Raw genomic sequence first — 12,119 nt, forward strand, 5'->3', positions numbered from 1 at the left:
AAACATTGTATAGTAGATTCTGATAGTATAATTATATTAAATGGGCCAAAGTTGTAAAAAATTTATTTTATTATCGAACCTGTCTAATTTGTAAATATAAAAAAATGTATTAGTCATATTATAAATCTTAACATAGAAGGCATATTGACTAAAATCATACTTCATAATTTTTTACAACAGGATTCATGTTTCTTAATTCTTAATGGATGAAATTTTCTTTTACATTTATTACATGTAACAAGCTGAGACTGATATTCCTCCCAATTTACTTGAGCATAACTGAATTCTAAAACAACGATGTTAAAATTAAAATACAAGATATAATACGATATAAAAATAGAGAGAATTTTCATTTCTAATATATATATATATATTATTATATTTAATATTCACTAATAAATTAAGTTAATTTTTAAATACATTACAAGTTAACTTACCTACAGGATCTTGATATTGTTCTTGTTCTTTTATTGTAGAATTAGCAGATATGACTAATGATGTATCAGAAATGTTACAAGATATTGTCATATTTTGATTTGGACTATGAATTGGTGTTCTAGGTATTTCATGTTTAGGTTTCATAGGATTAAAATCATTATCACTATCCTAAAAACAAGAATATTCAATAATATGTTTATCAAATTAAATATATATATATATATATATATATATTTATTTATTTATTTATTATATCATATATATTTATTAAATAGATATAATACTTTATCATGTGATTTATTTTCATTACAAATGTCTATTTCATGAGAATTTATTTCTCCTACAAAGTTCAGAATTTCATTTGTTTCATTGCTAGATATTTCTTTCATATCTTCTGAGAAAGGGGTAGCCTCTTCTAAAAACAAATTTTTGATCGAGTAATTATTTGTAATAATAATTTCTTTGTTAATCATATTTCCTACCTTTTGAAACATCAGTATTATTTATTGTTTTTTTCATATTTTTATCTTCAGCTCTTTTCTTTTTATGTCGCAAAGTTACCATATCATTCATTACATTTTGAACATAATTATTTGTTTGTTTTTTTACATGTTTAAATTCCTTACTTATTTGAATTTCATTAGAAGTACAACTTCTTAATGCACGTTTTTTTATTTCTATATTATTTTCTCCTTGTTTCTTTTCATTAGAAATAGATTTAGATCTTTGTATATTTTCAGAATTATTTATATCAAAATTATTTCTTCTAGTTCTAACGTTTTTTATATTCTTTTTATCATTTTTATTTTCTATTTTTTTTAATTTTTCATTTTTTTTTTCTTTTTGTTCTTCTTCATCTGATACAAATTTTAATTCTTTTGGACCTCCAAAATAAAGTGCTGGAGGTTTATATTGATCTACATTAAAAACTACTTCTTGTATTGTAATATTTGGACTAAACAGACTTTTATGTGCATTAACATGTGATGTATTTTTATTTATTTGTTGATTTTCCATATGTTCATATGATTCATTATGTTTTAAATTTTCTTTGTTTTGATCTTTATGTTCCTAAAAAATCACATTCTAATTATAATACAATATAATACAAGTTTTATAAAATATGAAAATAAAATTCTACCTGATTTTGACAAATATCATTATTACATTTACACCATTCTTGACATTGATTGTTTTTTTTTACACAACCACAGATTTTAGAAGAACATTTTCCTTTACAATTACAACCACGTGATATTATTTTACTATTTTTTCTCTCTATTTTTTCACTTTGTGAATTTTTTTGTAATGTTTCATTATCTATAGGAGATTCAAGTATGTTATTAGAATTTTTCTCAGGTGTTTGAATCATCGAATTTTCAACAGAATATTTCCTCAAATGATTAATTTCAATAGTTAGAAGTTTCACTTGTTCCTGCAAGCGGGCTATTTCTAACATAGTATCAATTTCACGAGTTTGTGTTGCAACATTTTTTTTTTCACTAAAAAAAAATAATTTTTTCATATTTAAATTTTATGAGAAACATAACAAATAAGAGAAAACATTAATTTTTTTCCTAACATTTTATAATACTAAATTATAATATTAATATAAATTAATAATTATCTATGGATAAAAAATTAATTTTCTTTGATTTTAATTAAAGATAAAAATTGTAAATACACAAATGTCAAATTTAAATGGAATTCATATAATTTTGAAGATAAAGAAAAGATTAAAGTGAATAAATTACATACGTTTTAATCTCTATTATTTGAGACATTTTACGTAAATTGGAAATGTTGAACAATCTTGAAATTATTTGAAAAAGAAAATTAAGATTCAATGTTATACTACACACGTTATGGCGTTTAAGTGCTGACAATGTGACAGTTGATCCATGTTTAAATTCTATGGAAGTAGAACAAATATATAATCATGGAAATCGTTTTTTGTCGTTTCCTTTTTTTTTAAAAAATTGAAGATTTATTATATTTCAATTTCTTAATAAAAGTATTTAATTTTAATAATACATATGTTTTATAATTAAAATTTTAGTAATTGTATGGACATCATACATTTTGAAATACAACTTTTCATTATTAAAGATGGCGCACTTGTAGTTTACGTAAACAATAATGACAATCACAGTATATATATATAAACATAATATAACATGATTAAAATATAAAATATTATCAATTTTATATTTTATTATAATTTTTTTATAAAAAATATTAAATATAAATACATAAAAATATTTTATTACATTTTTTACAATATTTACTAAGAAATTTATGAAAATGAAAAATAATAGCTAAAATGTAAATTTTTTTAGAGTATTTAAATAAAAAGTAAATAAAAGTAAATAAAAGTATCTAAATAAAATTATTAAGAAGATAAAAATAATTAAAAACAAAAAGTATAAGTTTTCAATTATGTTTTTTCAGTAAACATTATAATAAATTAAGAAAAACGTTATTTTTATTTTGTATTATAATACATAATGTTTTCATATTTTTATTATAATGTAATAATTATATAGATAATCTATACAATTAATATATAATATATAATATATAAAAATATAACAATAATTTTATTTAATATAACTATATGTATATATTATTTATACACGATTATTATTATTCGTCAAATTTTGAATATATAAAAAATATATATACGCAAAAAAAGAATAATATTTAAAATTTTGTAATACCTAAAATTTATACTTGATATTTATCATTATTGAAAACACCTGAAAATTCAATATTTCAGTGTTTTCTAATATTATTATATTGTAATATTGTGTATAATATTGTACATCGTATCTTTAATTTAATAAATTCCGATGCATTTTCTAGCAATAAATTAAAAAATAAAAAAAATATAAATAAAAAAAATATGAAACATGATCAGAACGAGGACTCGATTCCTTGGTTTCTTTCAGTATGGTGTCTGAGGCTGTATGATTAGATAAGACCTCGGTTCATAGTGCGATCGAGATGCAGAACGCATAAGAGACCAAGAGATCGAAGGACCGGCCTCAGTTAAAGCTGTGTGTGCATATCGGCAAATTCGTTAGCAAATAATAAGAAAGTTTTTAGTTAAAAGATCAGTGTGCGTCTCATAAGTAGCGTACACATGCTTCATAAATTCTTTCTCGATCGGATTTTGTGCGAATAGTCACATATTGTTGTTCATCAAATCCAATCACATTGAAGACATTTGTTTCAATATTGATGCTTTTTTGATTAGTTTAAGTTCACATTCTTTTCAAAAATTAAGCTATGAATTTGTTTTCGAAAAAAAAATCCGTTTACAAGACGGAATCGGATTGAATGTAATTTTTTTATATCTGATTAAGAAAATAAAAGAAAGAAGGAATTAAGAATGCCAGCGTGCACCAGCGAAAACGTCTCAAGAATTTGGTCTTCGAGTCCATCAAATTCTAGAAGCAACAGCGTATCACCTCCTATTCCTAGTTCACCTCTATCTACTTCACCACCCTTAATATCACCGATATTAACTTTAAAACGATCTATATCGAATATTTCTAATTCTTCTTATGTATCGAACACTTCCTACTCATCAAATATTTCTCGATCATCAAACAATTCAAGCACTCCTACTGTGATATTTTCATCGAGACGACAACAACAGCAACAACAAAGATTACAGTTAAGTTACCAAACTCAATTGACACAAGGACAAAATCACAATCGAAATAATTCAATATTGTTGAAGATTTTCACTGCATATATAGATTTATTACTCAGAACACTTCAAAGCATTGTTAGCGTAATAAGTTACATTATCTGGGCACCAGCACTTTGGGCATCTATTTGGATTTATATGTTATGGGTAATTTTTCAATTTCCCTTAACTATTTTCAAATGGTTTTTGACTGTGTTTTATATTCCAATTTCGGAAAGGACTCGCTACAAACGGTGTATCCTTATCAGTGGTGGCAGCACAGTGCAGACAGTTCATTTAGCACGAAATTTTCATAAGGCTGGAGCTAAAGTGGTGATTTGCGAATTGGAAGGGTTGTTTGGTTTAGCCAAGTTTTCAACTGCGTGTTCTAAATTCTATACAATTCCAAAACCTGGACCTGAAAACGTGATCGAATATATTAAAGCTTTAAAGAATATTGTCCAGAAAGAAAAGATTATTTATTATATTCCGGTGAGTGCTAATAATACAGCTTATTATGATGCTTTAGCAAAACCTTATTTGGAGGTTATGGGTTGTGAGTGTTTTGTGCCCAGTGTTAGTGAAGTGACAATTCTTGAAGATCCTCTAGAACTTTTACAAAAATGTCGTGCACTAAATTTACCAGCACCCAATTATAATGTTTTACGTTCTATACAAGATGTATCAAGAATGTACGAACAAAATGCATTTGGTACCGAAAGATATTTGATGCTGGCTGCGGGTCCAGTTGGAATGAGAGATCGAAGTAAAATAGTATTGCCTCCAACATTAAGAGAATTCAGAAATCAACAGTACGAGATTAATAAGAATAAACCTTGGATAGTAATTCATGATCCTAGTGGGAAACATTATATCACTTGCACTACGGTGAAAGAATCGAAGATAGTGGCTAATGTAACCTGCTTGGTAGATGAGGGACGAGGTTTTATACCTGAAGAAAGACCAGAAATAATAAAATGGCTCGACAGATTTTTTGTTCGTGCGTTTAGCACTAAAATCAATGGACACTTGAGCTTCAGATTGGCCTTAACAAAGGAAGGAGAATTAGTGCCGATCGGATGTCGCGTAGGCGTTAGCTTGCCTTATATTTGTTATACGGAAATTCATCCTCGGTTGGTATGGAGATCATGTAGACATTTTTCCAGGCAAAATTCTGGAATGCTGACTACGTTAGAAAGACATTTGTCGCCAGATACAATGAATTATGCACTAAAACAGTCAACAGGAGAAACGATCCCTCATTTATTAAATAATGCGCTTGACAAACGAGAAGCGCTTTTCTCTTATTGGGATCCATTGCCATACTGTGCCTATTATCATCTTCAACTGCCATTTAGGCGTCTGGCAGGCATGATTCGAGCACAACCGGTACAACATAATCCACCATTAGCAGTAGTACAGTAATCTTAACTAAGATTATATGAACTTATTTTTAATGAATATTATTAAAATCCATTTTTTTTAAATAGTCTCAATACAGTAATATAATTATAAATCGAGACGGAAATTTGTAAAGCTAGGTTATAAGGAATTCTTTCAACTTGAAATGAATAGAGAAATAGACTGAAATAATATAATCTACATTTTAAAGAAATAGTGAGAATAGCAATAATCAATTTAGAAGAATTGATGAAATTTCGATCAGAATTCAAAATATTATTATATTAAATAATAACATATAATGTAGAAAAATAATAATATATAATAGAATAATAATAAAAAAATTACAAAATTACAGTTTTATTGGATATATTAATTCAATGTTTCTTAATCTTTTTTAAATACGTAATTCAATATAAATTTTTCATGTTATTTAAATATTTATATTATAAAATTTTTAAATTAGATTGTATAATAGAGTTATTATCAAATTGTCTACATTGGTCATTGCATGATGAAATAAGATTAGAATTTCATATTCCTAGCAACTATATATTCGTAGCCGATCTCGAGTTAATGGATAAATATTAGAATGAAACAAAAAAAAGGGGGTTGATTAAGAAACAAATATAAATGACTTCAAACATTTTTACGAAGACAGTATTCGAAAACATCGATCGAATGAACTGAAATAAAAAAAAAAGATAAATCAAATGATATAATATAAAAAAATATATATATAAATTCAAAAAACTTATATAAGTAGACTTTAAAGACTAAATTCATTTTTATTAATGATAAATACTTATGAAATTTTAATATAAAATTGTAAATTTTATAAAATTTGTAATTTATATTAAAAATGAAAAAAAAAAGAAAAAAGCAAAAGAAAATGTACATGTTTATATCACATGTTATTATCGTTAATTATTATATATTTTTTAATGTTTCAATTAAACATGTAATACATGTTCCTATCTTTGTGAATCCGTATTGTAAACTACTACAGCATTAACAAAATGAAAAGCAAAATTTGTGGTTATAAGCAAATGATTTTACATATTATTTTTTGTGTACTATTTTGTGCAATTCATCTAATAATTTATCATTTTTTTTCATTTTTCACATTTGTTTGTTTTCACGTTTAATTAAATTTTTTAATTTTTTTTATTCATTTTTGTATGAATAATTCAATTTGAATTTTAGCTAGTAGATAAACGACATGCACAATATATATAGATATATCTATATCCCTACACACAAACATTATAAAATGATATTATATTTAATTCATTACACTTCGTATTATGTTTGACAAATTGTAAATAGTGTTAATTAATTATTCATATTAAACAGATATTAATGTTACGATGAATCTCATTTAAATGCGAAATTCTTATAAATATCGCATGAATGGGAAAAAAATTTTTATATTTATAGTATTTAAAATATTTTATAAGAATCCAAATTATAATTGAAATTCGTGTAAATAATCGTGAATATATTATAAAAAAGTTAACAAATCAATAAAATTTATTATTCATAATGTAATATTTTTTAATATATTTTTTCTTATATAATTCTTCTAAATTTAACCTATTTAACTTATTTTTAAAGAACATTAGAATTAAAAAAAAATTTATAACTAATAAAATTATTAAAAATTTTAAATCATTGATTTAATTTATAAATAGCAGATGAAATAAGGGATAATGAATATTGTCTAAATAATAGAAATGATCAAAGTTCAATAAAATTAAAATTATCGTATTACAGTAATTATTGAATATTAATCGATAATTATTGATACTTATCGATAATACGTAAATACATCTGATGCACTAGTAATAACAACTTGTCTATAAGTTTAATTGAATTGTTTAATTATATTTGCTGATAAATAATATTCTGTATATGATAGGGTGACTCGAGGGCACTTAATGGACTTTGAAAGACAGAGGTCACTCAGTTCGAGAAATGTCGGTATTATCACTCATCTGCTTTCCTTTTTCCTTGTCTCATCTTTTCTTTCCTTTTTCTTCTCGGCAAATCTTTATCAATTATTGTCTGCTGTTGTCGACAATTTAAACATATAACTTTGTTACTAATTTTTTTCTTTTTTTTAATGATAAGATTATTTTTCTTTTTTACTATGATAAAAATTTGTTAATTTAGTTTTAATCAATATTTTTCAAATTTTTACAAATTATACAATAATATAAAATAAGAAATTAACTTGCATTTTTTATATTTTAAAATTATTTGATATTCAAGAATTATTTTAAAATTATTTTTTTCAATGGAAATAAGAATGTAATTTATATAATACATTTATATGAAACATTTTTTTCTATTTTATATAATTAAAAAAATTACAGTATATATTCTAGATAAGAAGATATAGAGAAAAGAATTTATGTACATATATATATTATATATATATTATACATATATATATAATAATAAATTTTTGGTTGGAAATTATTAAAAATAATTTTATTGATATATCAATTTTTTTAAAAATTATATATATATATATCTTAAAACTTAATAAAATATATTTTTAGATTTTACAAAAATGAAATTATGAGCAAGAAATTGCTACATTTAATACAAATTAAAGAAATGAAATATTTATATATATTAGATAAATGTAATTTATTTAATAAACATGTGAATGCAACATATAGAATTAAAATAAATTAAAAATTATAATATTAAAAGATATTTTAAAAGATATTTTAGAAATTATATAAATATTTCATTTTTTCCGGATTTATTGAAATTAATAATAATATTCCAGAATATAAATATATTCTTATATATTCTATGAGAAATAAATAAAAAAATCAAATCAATAAATTCATATTAAAAAGTTACATAACTTTTTTTAAATTTAATAAATTTAAATAATTTAACTGATCAAAATGAAGATGAATCAGTCATGAAACTTTTCGTAACGCAAATCGATTAAACGTTCAGGATTTCTATGATTGAGTGATATTTTCTGAACAAGAAAATGACGAAAAAATTAACAATCATCGTAAATATGATTAAAAATTATAATATTAAAACTTACAAATTATAGATAAAATAAAGATTATATTAGAATGAAATGGGATAAAAGCAGATCAGAAGATATAGTGATCAAGTGTGTAACACAATCTTATCATGCGATAATATTGAAATGCAGTTCCTTGACGACGGACGTGAAATAAATCAATACGCAAACAATTTTTTTTTTTTTTTTTTTTTTTTTTTTTTTTTTTTACATATATATATATATATATATATTTCATCCGAAAATAGCACACAATAGAATTTCTTCATTCTCTAATAATTTTAGTTTTTGAATCTTGAGACAAACATAATTTTTATCATTCACAGAAAGATTTAATTCAAAATATATATATATGGTCATATCACTTTGATTATTCCATGAGTAATTTTAATGAAAAATATGATAAAAATTAAATAATTTAGGAACAGACAATTTAATATGAATATTTTTTATAAATGGATGCTTAAAAATATGAAATTTATTTTTTTCTTTTAATGGAATCGTTCTATACACGATTCATCTTATATATATATAAGTACCGAAAAATACATATAGATATATGTATATTGCATTTATAATCTGCATACACGTATATTTATAATTAATTAAAAACACATTTTTAATTTTTTACTATATATTATATTTATCATATTATATTAATATTACATATATCCCCTATATACATATATTTTAATATATATTCAAAATATATAGAGTTTAAAAAAAATTTTAAAGTTACATATTATTTCTCTTTGTTTTTTTCATAGAAATTTATTGAATGTTGCAGTGCGGTCCCATTATAGTTGAAAAGTATGGTGAAAGGAAGCTTAAAAGCCCTTAACTTTGATTTGACTAGAAATAACAAGAAGGAAAGTCATTTTCTTAGCCAACGCGTACCACGTGGTTCCAGGTACGGTTCTCTCTGTGAGAACAAATTCACCTGACTCGCATACCAATGGTTCGCTTATTGCCACCACTTACATCTTACTGCCAATTTTCAATGAGAAAAAAATTTAATGCATCGACGCGATTCTTCTCGATTTTATCTATCGATTATCTATCAATAGACGATTATTAATATTCATATTATTATAAAAATAATATAATAATAATTTATAATTTCTACAAATTCAGGAATAATTCTCATGAAAATTAATTATAGCGTTATCATGACACATTAGAGTGTACGAAACTGAATGAGATGAATCAGAATAAATTATACTTTATTCGCGTTATCGAAATGTATAAAACTTAAAAAAAAAAAAAAAAAATTGATATTTTTGTCGAAAATCACGTATAATCATATTGCATAATAAGAAGACGTATTTTAATCACGTTAAAACAGCGACTAAAATAATATACAATTTTTTATTTCAAAAAAAAAAAATCTCAAATAATTACACAATTTTTCCGATTAGAAGAAAAATATAGAAAATCTTGCTATATTTTTTACTCGTCAAAATAGAATATAATTTTGTATATTTTAAATTGATATGAATCTTGCCTTATGCGTGAAGCAACGCGAAACTCTTTTTGATGTCTGACCATTGCGATTTTATTCTACTTAAGAGGCATAGTTTCATTCGTCTACTTACGTAAATATAAAAGAGTAGTTTCTTCTTTACTCTTTACAACTTAGAAATCACGTTGTTTAACTTCAATCGTATATCGTATAAAAATTACCAGCTCTATTATTTCTTTTATGTAAAATATTTTAAGATTGTCTGACAAGTTACAAAAATAATTCTTAATTTCAATGACGATAAGAAATATGTAAAAGAAATCGTAAGTGAGATTATGCAATTTATTTTCGAACTGAATAATTAAGGAAAGAAAGATGAATTTGACAAAATTGTTTTATATCAATGAAGATAAACATGTACTCTTTACATACAATTATGTTAGATTAATTTAAATTAGATATCCTTATCTTTAAACTTAAAATTTTTCAGATATTCCTAAAAAAAAAAAAAAAAAAAATTTAGTATAATTTCCAACATCATTAGATGTTAATAATAAATAATAGATATATAGCATAGTTGAATCGTGTTGATATAAAATTGATAGAGTCGAAGTAACAGGCGCGAGGAACATGATGTAAGATACCATGGTTGTATCTAATCTCTGCGACGTCGAAGAAGCGTCCGTCAGAGTGCAACAAGAACAAATATTGTAACCAGAAGGGGGAACTTTCGGTATATCGATGGTCGGCTATTAATACAGACCGGTTGTTAGTGCTACACGCAGCATCGGTTTCTTCAATAAAACGGTGTTTTTTCATCTGTTCGTCAATCGTGATTACTGGAAATTTCGAATAATTGATTGCCGTGTTCGATTAGTCAGACGGTGGAAAATATTTTAATGGAAATCAAGTGCTATATTCGTGTGTTTAAAATCTGATCGAGAGAATGAGATTCGTCGCATTTTTTCTCCTGTCCAATTTACTAATCATCGTTGTTGCATATAAAAAAGAACAGTGTCAACGAAGAACAGGCGAGGAACTTATCTGGGAGTATGACGTCAGAAGACCGTACAGGATCGGTGCATATCAAGTATGTATACTACTCTTACTCTATAATTGAAAGTGATGTCGATAACCCGATGTCTATGACACGCGAATATCATTGATATTTGTCAACGTATTAAATTAAATGTTATTTCGATTATTAATCGTCTAAGCTTAGTGAAACATTACGAATAAAATAAACATAAATAGAAAGTATTCTAAAGTGTTACAATATATCGAAATTATTTATAAAAAAAAAATATATATATATAAATTTTAATAATTTTTGAATATTTTAAAAATTTTTTTCATTAAATTTTAAAATAATAGTTTGAAATAAGAATTTTTATTCATAATTAACATTGTCCTTTAAAATATTAGAATATTTATAACATATTTATAATGTAATTAGTTGTACATGTATAAATTTTCTATATTGTAAAATTAATCGGTTAAAAAATTGAATTATTTTATTATCATATTAAAGTATAATGATGTAAAATTTAAATTTAAATTTTTTTCAACAGAGAATAATCAAAAAAAAGAAAAGATCCGAAATTTTATCGATGTATAAGTTGTCGTTCAGTTAGCAAATATAAATTAGGAAAGAAGAAGAAGTGAAAGTCGCGGAAATACGATAAAAAATTTTCTATCACTGATTCTTTCCTTGCTTGGTTACAGGAAGTGGAGGCAGAGTACGGACCAGCCGATGTGACAATCACGTGTATAGGAGTAGATTCTCTATCTGATGAGAACAATGGAGCCATGTGGGTGACATCCGGTGGAATAGGATATAATTTCATTAAAATTAAATTCAAATCGAAATATTCTAGAGGATTTCATTATCGAGTTTATGTTTATGGAAAACCACACCGAATAAATAACTTTAATTTATTGTAATGTTCGTAACGATAATTACTTGTAAAATGTGTTGTTATCAATAACGATTAAGAACGTATTTTGATAAAATCCTTTTTCTAATATATTTATTTAGTATTATTTTTCGAAACCTTGTA

General features: G+C 24.1%; 3 protein-coding genes across 5 annotated transcripts; 2 read left to right on the top strand and 1 right to left on the bottom strand.

Moving 5' to 3' along the window:
• Positions 1 to 51: 51 nt before the first annotated feature.
• LOC100863482 (uncharacterized) lies at positions 52 to 2,582 on the bottom strand. 3 transcript variants are annotated; one of them, XM_086916013.1, is made up of 7 exons: positions 2,301 to 2,573; positions 1,580 to 1,940; positions 921 to 1,509; positions 723 to 853; positions 438 to 606; positions 161 to 286; positions 52 to 83 (listed from the first exon to the last, which is right to left on the bottom strand). In XM_086916013.1, exons 1-6 carry the CDS (start codon positions 2,339 to 2,341, stop codon positions 162 to 164), a joined length of 1,416 nt encoding a protein of 471 aa, XP_086772139.1. In that variant the 5' UTR covers positions 2,342 to 2,573; the 3' UTR covers positions 52 to 83; position 161. The 3 variants fall into 3 exon arrangements, with proteins under 3 accessions (XP_086772139.1, XP_031776537.2, XP_086772138.1); XM_031920677.2 differs by having other exon boundaries at positions 52 to 286; positions 2,197 to 2,582; XM_086916012.1 differs by having other exon boundaries at positions 52 to 286.
• Positions 2,583 to 3,472: 890 nt separating this feature from the next.
• LOC100871526 (uncharacterized) lies at positions 3,473 to 7,087 on the top strand. The gene is made up of 2 exons (XM_086916014.1): positions 3,473 to 5,555; positions 5,650 to 7,087. Exons 1-2 carry the CDS (start codon positions 3,833 to 3,835, stop codon positions 5,721 to 5,723), a joined length of 1,797 nt encoding a protein of 598 aa, XP_086772140.1. The 5' UTR covers positions 3,473 to 3,832; the 3' UTR covers positions 5,724 to 7,087.
• Positions 7,088 to 9,294: 2,207 nt separating this feature from the next.
• Positions 9,295 to 12,088, top strand: LOC100863133 (uncharacterized). Its single transcript, XM_031920645.2, has 2 exons — positions 9,295 to 11,149; positions 11,785 to 12,088. Exons 1-2 carry the CDS (start codon positions 11,006 to 11,008, stop codon positions 12,001 to 12,003), a joined length of 363 nt encoding a protein of 120 aa, XP_031776505.1. The 5' UTR covers positions 9,295 to 11,005; the 3' UTR covers positions 12,004 to 12,088.
• The last annotated feature ends 31 nt before the right edge of the window (positions 12,089 to 12,119 follow it).

Source organism: Apis florea, unplaced genomic scaffold, assembly GCF_048593485.1.
Source record: "Apis florea isolate Af1SG1 unplaced genomic scaffold, ASM4859348v1 contig_37_pilon, whole genome shotgun sequence".
NCBI classification, from domain to species: domain Eukaryota; kingdom Metazoa; phylum Arthropoda; class Insecta; order Hymenoptera; family Apidae; genus Apis; species Apis florea.